The sequence below is a fragment of the Sprattus sprattus genome, assembly GCF_963457725.1.
Source record: "Sprattus sprattus genome assembly, chromosome: 5".
Lineage (NCBI taxonomy): Eukaryota > Metazoa > Chordata > Actinopteri > Clupeiformes > Clupeidae > Sprattus > Sprattus sprattus.
In genome coordinates this window covers 21,397,589-21,413,768 of record NC_137924.1, presented here as the reverse complement: position 1 = coordinate 21,413,768, position 16,180 = coordinate 21,397,589, and the positions used below count along the sequence as shown (strand labels likewise).

Here is a 16,180-nt window from a genome sequence, read left to right as displayed (position 1 = left end):
TATATATTTGGTAGAACTGTGCATCCTTTTTCATTCTTAACGCAAGCAAGCATTCAGCATGAAAACTAGAAGATCTTTTTAAATATATAGTCCCACTGTCCTAATTTGCTATGGTTCCCATCTTCTATATAACTACATTTCCCAGGAACGTTTCCGATCTCCTTTGGAATCGCTGGGGCAGGAACTGCGCCTGCGCAGCCAGACGTGGCAGCGCTATCATGGCTTCTTGGACCCGCCACGAGAGACGGATGAGAGATCTCGAGATGTACATTCTCGTTTTGCTGGTAAGTCGCCAGCTTTTACTGGAATACTTTGGTATACCACTCTGTAACATGCAACCACGTGTCAATTTATTCCGTTAGTAAGTGTCTTATAATCGTCACTGATGGCAATGTAGCCTTTTTCATCCAGGTAAAGTTGACAGCCAGAGAAGGGAGACCATTGATCATTTTAAGCTGAAGTTAGCGTAAGAACACCCATCGAACCGTGATAATTGTTGCATAGCTCTCGCAATTTGTCTCTCTTTTTCGGGAAACTAGTCTGGAAAAAAGAATTGATATTAGTGCAGTATAAAGAGTGTCAATATCGAGTCGCCAGTTGCCTTTCTAACGGGCTCTTAACTCGCCTGATATTGTTTTTGCCTAACACACAAATCTCAACTACAATCACAGCGTAGCATTTAAAGACATGTATTTCACATAGAGGCGGATTCTGGTCAAGCGTTAAGTTTAATGCATGTAGTTCGTCTCCAAAAAAGGCACACTTAGGTAGAAAGCACACACATCCACTCACAAGCCCGTTGTCTTGTGACGGGTATGTGATTGCTCTCCAGTAATGTTTCCAGAAATGTATCCAATTACTTAGACCTTTCGTTGGTCTTAAAAGCAAAACCTTTTTGATAGGCGTGGTCAAAAATATCGTTGTTGGTATTGCATCAAAACCGTTGATCTTTAAAATAAATCAATGCACATTTCTATCACATTCATTCATGTGAAATTAAAGTAAGTGGCAAATGAATAGCATGGGTTATGTGACATCCTCAAGAGAGCTGTATTCAACAGCTTTGTCCTTAGCAGACCAGCTAATCTAAGTCTCCTGCTACAATATGCAGTGTATCAAATTGGGCAAGGATCTATTGTAACTGTACTGCCACGTCATTCAGATCTAATTCTCTGGGACCTTTCCTGTTCCACATCCTGTTTTGTCACTGGCATGACAAACAAAGGTGGATTCTCAAGAGTGCTAAGGAAGAGGCTATGCGTTTGGTTCCAAGTTGATTCTGTTACAGGGAGTCCATCTGCAATGGCCCCCCTCATGACAACCCTGCCTGTCAGAGCAATTTCTCAAATCTCTTAATCTGTGAGCTGCCCCCTCCCCTCCACTCCCCTCTCCCCTGACCCCAAAACACCCAAACTGTAACCGCCAGGGCTGCCAATTTGGGGCCACCCCACCATGGTAGCGTTAAAGTGCTTTCTACTCCGCCTCATTGTGCCTTTGCTAAGAGCACCAAGCGCAGTATTTCCAGGTGCACTGTGTCCTCTTGCCCTCCCTCCTCACATCAGTCACGCACACTTTAGGTAGGGCTAACGTGCAGACTTGGCTGGGCCCTGTTCGTGCTTTGAGAGCTCCGCTTATCAATGGCCTGAATCAACAGAGTTGCAGTGATGGACTGTTATTGGTGGTAGTGCCACCCCCACATCCCCCCATATAAACCACACACACACACACACACACACACCACACAAGGTTGCCTCATTAATCAGGAAGATGACGCAACTCATTTCCACAAAACGCTGCAGAGGAAGTGCTGATTCAGTATGGCGGCCTATAACCGAAAATGGGATGGCATCTTTTATGCAGATTTGTCACAGACATGGCTAGAGGACGTGCGGCGGATTCTGGCATGACGCTTACGTTTATTAAGTGTGATGATCTTGCGCTTGCCCTCATCTCACCCAACACTTGTTTTGTAGCCAACAGCATGAAAGCCATAGATGTAGACGTGACCTTGATGCATCTTGTGTAAAGGCTCATAGCCCCCAGTGTCTCTGAAGGTCAGCTAATGGGGAGACTTCGAAACGGAGTCTGTTTAAAAAGTTCCAGAAAGAGCCAGTGTAGGCGATCATTAGTTGTAGAGAATGGTCTACTGTACACAGGAGAGCAGACCTCTAGCAACTGGTTGGGCACTGCCGAGTCATTCCCATGGTGAAATATCTGTTTAGGTGGCATGGCCTTAGCTCGGTAAGCTTCTATGGTTAAAGCATTGAGCAGAATGGATCCAAGTGCTAATGCACAATACTATAGTGGCCCAGAAGAAAACCTTTTTTTTAGGGGAGGGGTGGTGAAACCATGCAATTTCACAGCTCTCTTCTAAGGTAGAGACGAAAAAGAAAATGTTGCAGGGGCAAACACTGATGTATGCAGCCTCAGATGTGTGTGTCTTTCCACCGGGGGCTCCGCTCTGCTCTGTAAGCTGCAGGCTCCATCACAGAACATGATCCACATGAATGAGGGTGTCTGCTCAGTTTCTGAATGGAGAACTGGAGGAGAATCTTTAGTAACTCGTCCCACAGGGAACGACGGAGAAGGTTACCTTTGCACTGCAAGGGCTTGCAATGCTAATTCTTTTGGTATGCTATTACAATGCTATTTTTTTCCACTTGCATTCATACATTAGTTGCCTCCAAATCCCCTATGCTGGTTCAATAAACAGTGGAGTAAAGCACCCTATTATGCAGTATGTTTATGAGGAAGCCTGTAGCTGTTTGTGGCAGTGGGCGCCACAGTCTGCACAAACAAGGTTTTCTCGTGCAATAATGTGTATTAACAGGATTTGGTCCTTAATTGAATCAATGTTTTACGATATTGAATCCATGTGCTCTATAATCCACAAGTAATGTATTCCTAGTTATGTTTGATACAATGCTATCAGTGTTCAACTGAGCATATAATATACTGTAGTTTTCCTTTTAGTACTAGATCAAAGACTACTAACATTGCACATTTGAGGATCAGTTGTTAGTTCAGAGTCACAGTTTTATTCTGTCAGTAACTGGACATAGGTTTGACCTGTGTTCTGCACTTTTTTAGTGCAAGACCACACAAGTTGTATGTTAGGCCTATTTTTAATTTATTGTTAATGTAAAGAACTCGTCTGTATCTATAAGGGTATTTACTGCAGAGAAATGTCACACAGCATTATATAACCCAAGTTGCATTACAGATTTCAATGTGTTTTCTCTTTACTGTACACATTGCATTCCTGCACTCTGTGATTGTGAGTGTTTGTAAGGGACTGTTTGGGCTCTAGTTAATAATCAGTGGAAGTAAGACAATAAGCTGTCCGTCTGGACAGTGCAGAGAGGAAAGATCATCGTAAACACTCCCAGATTTACAGAGCCTCTCAAGGACTCGTTGTGAAATAGAAACCAACCGTTAAAGTATTGCCTCTACATATGTATTTGCACAGCGTATCAGCAGACATGAAACCTCTGTGTCTCTCCACCCTCTTGGCTGGTTGTCAGTCATTTACTCCGGTCTAGGGCTGTTCTGGTTTATCAGTCCAAAGCAGTGTGGCACGGCACGCACGTATACATCAGTCCTCTCTCCCATTTTAAAGCCTCTCCCATCGACCTGCAGCGTACAGTTGTGTGCTTTCCTGATGAGGCGACTGAATGGATGTCTGTAACAAGGGCAGCCTTGTGAGAGCGCCTCTGTTATTAGGATAATGCCCTCATTCAAACCGGTGGCGCGGTGAGACCCAAAAGGGAGCTGCTTTTGTAACAGGTAGGGACGGTGATGATTGCTAGTCGTTCAGGCCCTCGTTCCCTTTCGGCGCGGGTCCTTCTTCTCTGACTGTAAGAAGAGTGCGAAGAGAAGTGAGACCATAAAAGTGGGGTGCTGAAGGGAACCTGTACCCCCTTTTCCCTCCTGACACTTTAGCACCTCTCAGTGGTTCCTGTCCACAAATGTACAGAACTGCAGGGCAATTTTTGCTTCCTGCCCGCCCGCCTGCCTGCCTTCCCTTGAATGTGTTAAGGGCAGTCTATTGGGAGGCGTTAATGTTACCTTCTTTCACCCTGCCTCAGTGTTTGCAGAGCTGTATCATCCATGTTACCGAGCTCAACCATACCCTTCTTCAATTGTGTGTGTGTGTGTGTGTGTGTGTGTGTGTGTGTGTGTGTGTGTGTGTGTGTGTGTGTGTGTGTGTGTGTGTGTGTGTGTGTGTGTGTGTGTGTGTGTGTGTGTGTGTGTGTGTGTGTGTGTGTGTGTGTGTGTGTGTGTGTGTGTGTGTGTGTGTGTGTGTGTGTGTGCGCGTGTGTGTGAAAGCGCTGCTTTTGTGTTTGTTGCAATGGAAAGGGAACCTACTGATTTTTGGCTACCATTAAACTCCTTGATATAGATTGAATGTGTGTGTGTGCTGTGGGTACTTGGGTCTGAAAAGCTCAACACGTCCTTTCACCTTGACTTTCATGCCTTGCTATTGAACTTGAGCACATGCCACTCTGGCAAAGCAAGAGAGCTTCCTTGCGTCTCAGGTTGCCATTTTACTTTTCACCACCATCTCATTTCTTGTTTTGGGGAGTGTCTGCAGTAGCACAGGGGTCAAGTGTGGTTTAGTGCCTCAGCGCGTCCATGGCCTAATCACTCCTGACTGCGTGTACCGTGCCCAAGGACCATCATCTCGTTGTTTGATTAATGCTGCCTGGCTGCTACTCCAGAGCTCAGCCAAGGTGTGGACAGAGGTGTGGCTGATGTGTGGCATTAATAGAAAGAGAGTGATTAATTCGTCCATTCACCCATCCCCCCATCTCTCTCTTCCCCATCATGTCTCTGGTTCAGTTCCATGCTCTGATCTGATTTGCGTGAAGTGGCCCCTTACAGACTGTTCAGAAGGGGGTCAGGCACATGCATTTAATTAACGAGGATGAACATTTCATGAATCTCAGCTCCTTTTTCACATCCACCCCCACCCCCACACACACTTTTCTTTCGCTCTCTATCGTTCTTGCTCTCTCTCTACCTCTTTCTTTCTCTCTCTATCTCTTTCTGTGGGCAGAAGACATATTAATGCTTGAGAGGGTAGCAGTCAGTTTCAAAGGCACCCCATGGTGAGCCAAGGGTTTGTGAGAGACGGTAAGGAAGTCTGGTCTCTTCTCTCAGTCTCGCTGCTCGGCCTGCGGAGCGCCACTTGTGATTCATCCCTCGTCCCACCCCCCCTCCCCTGCCAGGTGAGGATGTGTGGTCAGTGGATATCTTATTATGCCACACGCCAAGGCTTCCTCACTGTCAGCTCCAGCATGTGTTTGACTTCCTCTGATGTGATGGGTGTGTTTTTTTTCTATTCCGCTGTAGATAGTGGTTTCACAGATTCCGTCCTTGCCGGGGGTTTTCTGCCAGAGAGGCGAGCCGTTTAATTAGCCCGGCTCAGCACCAGTTGGTGAACAGTGTGGCTCACAGGCGCTGGATTCTTTTGAGGGGTGGTGTTGGAGTCGGAGGGGAGGGGAGGGTGTCATGGCCCATGTTACCTATTCATTTTAAGCATCTCAGACCAGTCGAGCTCTAAGTGTGGAGTTGGGGGGGGCTTATGGTCCATGCCAACCATTCTTCAAGCTTAAGTCAGGCAGACCCAGACAAGACATATAGTCCTGTAATTCTGACTCTCTCCCAGTCCACTGCTGAGGTTCCGGATGCAGATGGGTGGGTGAGATAGGGTGGGTCGGTGTCACCAGCCGTGCCGCGCCCCGCTCCCGTCGCGTCGCTCCCGTGCACCGCCACTGATGGCCTCCTTATCTCTGGCACCCTCTTATCTCCTCCGCTCCGCTCCATTCCTCCGAGCGGATTCCACGCTCCGCAGGCCTGCCGAGGGGAAGAGAATGAACACCTTGCCTCGGCCACTCTGCCCCCCCCCCCCCCTCCCCCTCCCCCAGCACCCACTGAAACAATGTAATGACACGGGGGGGGCTGTAGATTGATTACGAGAGTTCCTGTTCCGTTATTGTGTCATCGCTGCATCATGCACAAGTTTGAGATGGGGAATACATCGCATTGAATGAAATTGTGGTTGGAGATGTGCCATTGTCTGTTCCATTCACAATTTGGTGCAAATGATTTGTTCGCTATAAAAAGGTCAATTTGTGGTCTATTTCCCAACCGATGGCTCAGCCAAATCAATTGCCGTACATAATAATAGTCGGTGTCGTTTTGAAGGCAACATTTATTTCTCTGCTCACCAGCTTCAGTAAGTCAGACTTAAGGATTCCACTCAATATTTTAAAGACAACACAAGTGAAAGCAAAGGTCTTGTATTGATTATGTATCTCATTGTGTCATATTTCACATATCCGTTGTATTATTGAACTTTTTTATTTTTGCAACCAAAATAAATGGCTTTGGCAATGTGTCAACAAGACTGTTGTGATTTAAGCTGCAATGGTTTGCATTCTTCTGGAATCCGATGGACTCGTTCTTAGGGCTGGGCGATATGGAAAAAAACATATATCACGATATGGATTATTTTATATCACGATAGCGATATATATCACGATAATGATATAATAATGAAATAAAATGTAGCGGGAGCATTAATCCGCTACTAAAATGATGTAGAGTGAGTGTAACTAAGATCTCACTCCCCTGTAATATTGACTAATATTAAATATAATTAGTCAAGAGATAAAAGCCATTCAGTATTAAATAAGATATTTACTAATATTAATTATTATAAATAGATACATTCAATGAACCTACTCTAAATATTTGCTTTAATAACTATTACACTATTTTCATACCCATTCAATATCAGTGGCCTAATGCCCAATCACTCTCTCGTTCACGCTTGCTATAAATATACAATCAATAAACAACTTAACTAATGCAATAACAATATAACAATATGGCAATACAATCCCGATGTATTTTACAGTTCTTTGTGTTCCGAATAGATGTATGAGTTCAGAGTTCAAAAGTCGATGGTCACAGCTCAGAATACGTACGATGACGTATTTGTCAATCCACAGAGTGCTGTGCCGCTCCGGCAAGCGGCTGTGCTGGCGGTGTGTGTGAGCGATACGAATGTTTGTATAATGCCGTTCAGTTCGGGAAGGAGCTCCTTGTTATGTATGTGTGTGTAATGTCAGGATAATAACTCAATAAAACTGGAACCCAGTACCTCGATGGTCCAGAGAGATGGGACACACTCAGATGTCCGTGGATGGCAGGGCAAAGAGCGTCAATCAGAAGGTAGAGTAGACCCAGGGCTAGCTGCTAACCGTCTGTCCGTTACCAGGGAAACCAGCGACGCACCGTTGAATCTCAACTAGCAGCGATAGCTAAACGTTGCTAGCAGCCACTGAAGCTGTCAGCTGACTGTATAATGAAAAAAAAAGTTTATCACGATAGAAACGATAGAGGAGAAAGGTCACGATAGACACGTTTCTATCGTCCTCACGATATATATCGTCATATCGCCCAGCCCTACTCGTTCTGTAAGATGCCCCCTGTGTGTGGGTGCTGTGGTTGCCTGGTGTGACTGTGAAAGGTGACAGCCGTAAAAATGTATTCTTTCTCTTTTTGTTCCCGTTCTCCCTCCCTCTATCTCTCTCTCTCTCTCTCTCACTTGCTTTCTTTACAGCTCTGGGTGGTGTCAACGCTGCAGGCGGCGAAGGTGTCTCCGCTCATCGAGAAAGTCAGCGACCACAAGGACTTTAAAAAGCTGCTCAGGACACGCACCAATGTCCTGGTCCTCTACACAAAGTCTGGTGAGGACACACACACACACACAATCCTCCCCCCTTTTGACCTTCCTTCCCACTGCTGTGTTGCAGTGTTTACACCCGGTTGCTGAGTCTAAAATAGATGTCCTGAAGTGTGTGTGTGTGTGTGTGTGTGTGTGTGTGTACACAGTCTCACAAAAGGTAGAAATGCAGAGCAGGCCTTGCGAATAAACAAACTTTGACAGATTGGATTTTTTTTTTCAGCTGAGCAAATGGCTGAAGTGTGTGTTTTTTTTTTTTTTTTTTCTATCCACTCCAAAATGTGCATCTTTGACGTCTAGAACCACGCGCTGGGAAACATTCTGATTCAGCCAAGAGCATTTGACCTGATCTTGTTATTCTGGGGCGGCTTGTGGTTCAGTTTTCATTTCCACAGCAGCGATTGCACCTCTGCTAATTGGCCATGTTGATTCAGACTGTTTGAGTCAGTGTAAATGCGCAGCTGAACTGAACCAAACCAAAGCACACCGCAGCCCAGTCAAGCAGCCACATCAGCCCCACTCCCTGCTGGGCTTTCAAGGAAAATCACACTGTATTTTTTTATTTCAGTTGAATATCTCAGACGCGGTTAGCCGGAGCCGGCAAAGAGCCGTGCTACCGTGCGCCACACCATTCATTAAACTGTCCTCCCTCTTGGATCACAGCAAGAGGCTTCGAAGGCTTCGATCCCCCCCACCGCCCCACACCACCTGCCCCTGGAGGTTTATTTGTTTCATAATTCACTGGCCATTTCAGCAGCATGAGGTCAATGGATAAGACTTGGTGCAAATCGAACGCCGGCCTTGATTGATGGCCTAGCCAGGGCTCGCTCATCCTCTCAAGCACTGTGGGGCTCTTCTTTTTTTTTTTTTTCTTCGTGCATGTTTCTCTTTTCCATTTAATTTCCTGCTTTTTGAAGCTCTCTGGTACCTTGGAGGTGCCAGAGGGAATACCTACACATATCAGGAGGAGGTGTGTGCCTGTTTTGTAGAATGTTAACCGCTGTGCTTTTAAGGAGTTTTGGAGAGCGCAGTGTGTGTGTAGAGAAGAGATGTTTCATTTGAGATGTTCATATGTCTTTTTTAATCACCATCTTGGTATGCGAAGCAGTCCAGAGACAGCGGCAATAGGCCCTAAAAATAGGCCAAAAGTGTTCAAGTGATTTTTTTTATTTTTTATTATTTCATTTAGTGTAATTTTTGTGTGTAGCAAAGTAAATTAATTTTAGACATATGACCATTCTGTTAGAGTTCTGTTCGACATATGAGCATTCTGTTAGAGTTCTGTTCGTCATATGAGCATTCTGTTCTGAGAGTGTTAGAGAAAAAATGACAGTCTTGTTACTAGTACTCCATTAAATCTGAAAATGAAGTCATATGTCATTGTTGATATTGTTGTTTGCAAAGAAACAGCAAGCTTGTTTACTCAAATGTCTCCTCACTCCACAGGCACATCTGGAGATGGCCAGCTCAAGCTTTTGTCCGATGTTGCTCAGACCGTCAAAGGACAAGGAACCATTGCCTGGGTGAATTGTGGGTAAGTATGTCACCATTCCTCAGGCATTATAATATGGGGCTTCTTATACAAGACCTACGCCTGTGCTACCGCTAAGTCATGTCACACACAACAACCTCTGTCTCACTGCTGCCAAGCATTTCTTTGGTCCGAAGCCACTGGATTCCTAGAGTTTCCCAGAGGCAACATGGAGTGTCTGAAATTGCTGGTTTATATTTCAAGTCTGTCCTGCCATCCCCTGCGCTGCTGAAGGGGAGAAACACAACTCTTCATCTAACGGTCGTGGGTGACGGAGAGCTCGTGAGACACAGAGTCGTGCTTAATGCTTCATTCGCACATTCCCCCAAAATCCCTTGCGGCAGATCTGTCAGGTTTTAGGGCAGAGGAGCCTTTGAAATGAGGTTTTTGAGAGGGACTTTTTTATGGTATAGATGTGGCTACCTTTGTAGAAGTCTTTCAAGGCATATTTGCATTCGATCATCATGCATGTCATATTTGGCATATGAATATATGTTTATGCGACAGCTACTTAATATTTGAATACTGGTTGGGTTTTTCCAAGACTCCCTTTTGATAAATGTTAAAAAGTCTGAAAACATGGCCATATGAAGTTAGAGGAGTTTCCAGAGGCTGGAAAGAGGCTTACATCCAGCTGAATATTGACTGGCTGTCCCCAGCATGTATGGAGCTGGGAAAGTAAACAGTAAACAGTGGACAGTGGGAGGACAGCAAGCTTTTAAGACATCTATTCAGTGCCATCTCTTCGGCAGGATTGATTTTCTGCTCAACGTAATGGCCTCGGGCTTAGAGCTCTACTCTGTTCCCCAGGTTACAAAAGTTACAGGCTTCACACGCACCAGAAATGGTTTAATTGATTGCCGTTGGCCCTTTTGTTTTATTGCCCGCCGGCTTATTATCATTATGAATTTTTCTAGTATTTTCCTGTTATTTAATTAGAAAACACATTCTGTTTTTGAGTGGGTGTCAACACACGGCTTAGTGTGAGTGGATCGATGCCAGGGTCAGTGCCAAAACAAAGCGGAGAGCGCCAGGGGAAGATGGTACTCTACAAGGGCAGTGGCTGTTTGAAGTGCCACCCTTGCCAGTTTCCAGTGTACTGTCACGTATTTCCACCAGGTGACAGCAAGATGAGAAACACAGTCATCCAGAGTCATCCACAGAGCAGGCTCCAACAACAAAAAAGTAGAAGAACTGAAAGAAGGAAGGAATTATTCCAGTTTCTTTGCTTGTGTATTTATTTAGTTATTTATTTTGAATTTCACAGCCTTGTAAATGTTGACACTGGGTGGAATGTTTTCGGAGCCACTTATCTTCCAAGGACAGCGAGGAAGTGCATCATGATGAGCTTTAGATTTGCTCTGGTGTTGTTTCCTCACTTCTCTACTGGGCGAGGGCCTGTACACAGCCCTGCCTCTGCCCCGACCCCCGGCGCCGAGCAATGTGAGCAGTACTCAAAGCACTGCCTTTAAACACATCAAGGAACTTTCATAGAATAGTGAAAGAGTCAAACTGGGTTTCCATCCTACTCTTTTGCATATTTGGTGTGCTTTTTATAGTGTGTGTGCGTGTTATGCAAATTAAGAATGGGATGACTCAAGAACATCTGTGGGTCCAAAACTTGGGGTTGTCAGGGGGGCAACTTTAATGGAAACTCAACAAATGATATTTGATGCGAATAAACCCGTTTGACAAACATTTCCACCTGGTAGCACAAACATTTAAGGGGCTTCACATCAGTGACTGAATGGATTAATTGGGGAAAACAAATTGCCCTATTCTGCTTGAACTCTATTTTTTTCTCCATTCCATCTGTTTATTTACTTTTTGCCTCAGGTTTAAAATGGCTAAGCATGGCCGTAGCCGTTCCATTTTTTCCATTTTCCGTAGAAATCTCCAAAAGAAGTTTATTTTTTTAATGGTTCCTTGTAATTGCCTTTTGTTTTACATTTGACCTGTTGCTTGGCATCTGAGCTCAGAATCTGATGTTATCAGAGTTTGGAGTTGAAGCTAACCATGGGTGGAGGAACCAAAATCCCCCCCCCCCCCCCATATCTGCGTCCTCCACTCTGAGCCCCTAGCTACCGAAGGGAGGACTCACTTCACTTCGCCCTTGTACTGGTGCTGATCCACCAACCTTCTGGTGGGGCCCATGTTGGGTCTTGAAGTGAGAAGGAGGCCATCAAAGCACCGTGGGGCACCCAGGGCACGGTGTGGTGTGTCACAAACCACTCTGCCCATTCGCTGCCCCGCTGTGACTCACCCGTCTCGCGTGAATCAAATCCCGTGCTGAGCTCCACTAGCCCTGCAGGGCTTCAGCACAGGCCTGGCATGGGAGTCGGGAGGGGGGGGGGATCTACTCATGCGTGACTCACACAGAAGGCCCTCTTCGTTAGCCCAGGGAGGTGGAGTGCTTGGAGGGCCACGATATTCGAGTGGCGTGCTTGGTTCGTATTTTTATCCAGCTTTTCATCTGCTTCCATTGTCCTGATCTGCTCAACAAAGCTGCTCGTGCGTCGGCAGCAAGAGGCCGTAGCCTTAGACATATGCCTCGCGAGCGGCGCAAACAAAAGGCGTTCCCAAGAGGACGCTCATCCGATCCGATGAACGAGACAAGATGGTCTTGTTAAGCAGTCATTATTTTTTCCGTTTTGGTGCCGAGTAGCAATCTGCTCATGAGACGGTTTAGTGCAGGTGTTGCTGAGGCAGAAACACCAGTGATATTTATACACGCTGTTTAGATTTGGGAGTTATTTTGCTGATGTTTCAAGTCTTATTGCCGCAGAAAAAAAGGCCCTTGAAAGGAAAAGAGAAATGGGGGGAAACAATGCTTGTTTGTCTCCAAATTATTGAGTCACACAATAATAAAAAGTAAACATTGCGTTATTTAAAAAATCAGCTTGCCATTTTAAACAGACTCATGTTTTATTGCAGTATTTTAATTCACATTCAGCACCAGGCGTCTCCTCGCCCGTGTGAGGTTTTGATCAGCTCGGCTGCAGTGACACCCAAAGTGGCCTGCGATGGATGGCCACTGCTGTCGCCTCAACAGCAGAAGCATGGCCATGTTTGGCCCATAAATAGCCAGACTTGCCATCTGTGATTATGAGTCAGCATGTTTGCAGCGCAGCGGCTCTAATCGACTCGTCCCCCACCTGACAGCCGACCCGTGCTCTCCATTTCCACATACCTTTATGGGGGGTTTTCCTTCTCTTTTTTTCTTCTTCTAAAGATCAGTGCTATCTGGGACACATATAATACCTAATATTAGTGTCTCATTTCCTCAGAAGCAACAGGGAATAGATGAATGGTTGGGAAATGGGAGGTTGGGTGGGTGGGTAGGTGGGTGTGTGGAGGGAGGGAGGGAGGGGTGTAACTGAATTCCACTTCTTTGAAACTCGCTTGAGGACTCCAGGTCTCTACAGTGGACTCCTGCCAGCCTTATTTGTCCTTGCATAATACATTTCCACGCTCATTATCACCAGACATAGGGGATCAATCTAATCCGGAGGGCCATGCGGTGGGGGGTGAGGGGGTGAGTTAGTGGGTGGTTTGCATGTAGTGCCAGTACGATGGCTCATTATGGTTTCCCTTTTCTAGGTACCGGGAAACAGTGTGCGTGCTTTGCCCGTCATCATCCTGACTACAGCTCTGGCACTCTCCTCTCTCACTATGGACACGGCTGTGGGCTTCATTGCTATTCAATGTCCTGATGATTAATCCAAACCCTGCCCACAGAGAACACAAAAGCAAGGAAAACCCAGTCCTTCTGCCTACATTTCCCATGGTGCCCCCCAGTGGTTTTTCAGTGGGAGGCATCCTCAGCGATGCTAAACAGTGGCACATCAAACATTAAAGGTCCCTCGGGCAACAGTTGTAGCGATGACTAGAGCGATTAACGACTGTGAATATGCATTTGCTGCAAAAAGCTCTGGGGGCCACATAAAGCAGCTGGATCCTGTATTTAGCAGGTTCACCTTCAGGTACAGGCAGTGAGTGAAGCTGGGCGGGGAACAGGTTGGCAGAAACCTCAGCGCTCCTCGAGCATTAGCTTATTGCTGTCGTCATCTGTCGCTTCTCATAATCTCTCTTGTATTACTCCCCTAGCAATTTGTCTAATGTCGCGAGACATTTATTGCATCACCTTTTTAATGTTTTTGGGGACAAGTGGAAAGCCAGGGCCGGTCGATGAGAATAGCACAGGGCTGTTGTTAAGTGAAATGTAATTAGACGTGAAGCACTCTTGCATTTGCGTCAGGTGTTCCTGTTTTTAGAAATCGACATGCCCATTATGTGTCTCACCTTGCATGCAGAGTGGCCCCTACAGTCATTGTCAAAGTGAAAAAGTTTCGGGCCTCTTTTCTTTCCCAGAGTTTTAATGCTGCTTCTTTCCCCTGTTCTCTTTTCTAGTGACACAGAGGGTCGAAAGCTTTGTAAGAAAGTGAAGGTTGACCCCAGCTCCAAAAAGGGTGGAGTGGTGATGCTGCATTATAAGTGAGTAGGTCAAGCACCTTCTGCTGGAGATGGAAAGTGCTCTGTGACCTCGGTGCAGTGTGATCACATCTTTAAAAAAACCCTATAGAAACTGAGACTTTGATTTTGTTCTTTCTTTTTTTTTTCTCTTTTAAACTATTATTCTCCACACAGGGATGGGACATTCCACACAGAATACGGCCGTCCAGAGACATCAAAGGTAATGTGGCGAGTAGTAATCCAAGTTTCTTCGAGTGTGTTTCCCCCTTCTCTGTCTAGATGGTATATAAATAAACACATTCTCTCTGAGCAACTGGAGAGTATCATGTCAAATTACCCGAATAATTAGTGGGTTGTGTAAAATTGGTCCCATTATTTATTTGTCGCTCCCCCGGTGTCATAGATAGCTGTGCTGCGAAACAGCTAATCCAGTCATCTTCTGAGTGGTTAATTAAGCAGGGCCTAGACTAAGTGGCTGAGACATTTAGAACAGTGTCTTCAGCTGATGGCTGTGTGTTGTTTTTTTTCCCAGTCTGAGTGCTCACAGTCACGCACAAGTCGATATGAACAACAGTGCCATCGAATGCTCTTGTTTCTGTACGCATACTTGGGGCAGGCTTCCACACACACAATTACCTCCCAATCGTTTATCAGGTTGGTGTCACTTCCCGACGGGTGAAGGATTGCCGGCACAATTATCCGCAAGCCTCATGTGGATGAGATTTAATATTTTTGTAATGAGTGGATTTGTGATCTGTAAACACCGATGATGAATGAAATGGGCTCCAAGCTCTGAGCCCGGATATGTCTGTTAGAGTGTGTTTGTGCTTTCCTCGGTTTTTCTTCCTCAGTCGTTTTGCCAGACAGTTTGAAGATCTGAGAGGGCTCGCTGTGTTAGTGGCTTATTTGTTTTGGTTTTCAAAGTTTATTTCTGTTCTTACAATTTAAAGCATTTTAGGAAGGATGTAGTGATTAGGATGCTTCATTGCCCTGAGAATATACTGTTAGAAGTGCCTCTGGTTGCTCTGTTGTAGGCTACATTTGTGTAACTCTGCAAGTTTTTGTACTAATTTTGATTTCTTCTTCTTTCAGTCCATGGTGGCATTCTTGAAAGACCCAACGGGTGCACCACTGTGGGAGGAAAACCCAGAGGCCAAAGATATCGTTCACGTAGAGACGGAGAAAGTGAGTGCAACAAATGCTGTGGGAGGCTGAAAAATGACAGTTTCCCTCTTAACACTGTCGCTGTGTTCAGGTTTGAAGAGACTCTCCTAAACAAAGGCAGGCTTTGAGCAATTCAGATCTGAGGCAACAAGTTGATATCCGGTTTCACCGGGGCTTAACCTTGGCTCTTTGGTGGAAGTCAGGAACGATCACCTTTTTGGGTATTTTCTTCCAGCGTTTACAGACTCTCTCAAGACCAAATCATTCCAGGAAGACTCTTGCCAACAGTATCAACAGTGGGTATAAAGGAGAGACCGGTAAAGAGGTAGAAGAATGCAGATTGAAAAATCTCATCCTCCGCTCGGAGTCAAAAAAAGCAATCTAAAACTAGCCGCACCCTCCTGCAGTAAGGCGTTGCACTCAGTCACAGAAAAACTGCATGTGGCTCACAGCAACGTCGGAAGATGTGCTGTTCCACTTTCTACACATTGGAGCAGCAGATATTGACGTTGGTTTCTGCGGTGTTGCATTGACAGAGAATGATGCCGTAATGAGGCAAGCAAGTAAACAAAGTGGAGGAGAGGGCCCTCCCTCTGTGTCTGGCCTAATCCTCCTCACGCTCTGGCGGATGTGTGCGTCGGTGAGCGCATGTGAGAAAAATGCAAACAATCGATCAGATCCCAATACGCAGCAGCCGCAAAGCCCCCCCTACGGCTAGGCCCGCAGTAATTAAGTGCTACAGGGAGAATCGGCGGCATAAGCTTTGAGGGCGGGCTGGTTTACACTGTTTTCATCTTCATCCACCAAATGATGGTACCAACCCCAAAACGGACAATACATGGTGCAGAATGGGATTTTCCAAGCCCATGTGTTTCACATGTTGCACTCTGGACCTACAGCCAAATCCTCGTTCCGTGGGTTGCAGACACAGTGGCACCAGTTCATAAAAGAAATGTGGCTGTTCCAATTAGTTGGCTCATTTATTTATCAGTAATCTGGTAGGGTTGCTACAAACAGTGTCTATTGTTGCCAGTGTGTTGTCTAAATGTAGGAAGGGATCATGTTCAGGTAATGTGTCTTTCATTCACAAGCCTCTCTTTTCCCCCTCTTTCTGTAGGACTTCAGGAAGCTGCTGAAGAAGGAAGAGAGGCCAATCCTCATGATGTTCTTTGCCCCATGTGAGTGCCTCAACTGTCAGCTGTTTTTTCCCCCCTCTAGCTTGTGCCTCATTAAGTTAATGGCTTGTGGATCTTCCA

General features: G+C 45.7%; 1 protein-coding gene across 1 annotated transcript in view; it reads left to right on the top strand.

Moving 5' to 3' along the window:
• Positions 1-218: 218 nt before the first annotated feature.
• The window catches only part of pdia5 (protein disulfide isomerase family A, member 5), a gene marked incomplete at its 5' end in the record, with an annotated part of 40,068 nt that continues 24,106 nt past the window's right edge, over positions 219-16,180 (top strand). The window contains 7 exons of the mRNA XM_080838731.1: positions 219-284; positions 7,634-7,760; positions 9,203-9,290; positions 13,698-13,781; positions 13,935-13,980; positions 14,853-14,945; positions 16,042-16,102. Coding sequence (XP_080694857.1) covers positions 219-284; positions 7,634-7,760; positions 9,203-9,290; positions 13,698-13,781; positions 13,935-13,980; positions 14,853-14,945; positions 16,042-16,102 — 565 coding nt within the window. The remainder of the gene's footprint in view (positions 285-7,633; positions 7,761-9,202; positions 9,291-13,697; positions 13,782-13,934; positions 13,981-14,852; positions 14,946-16,041; positions 16,103-16,180) is intronic.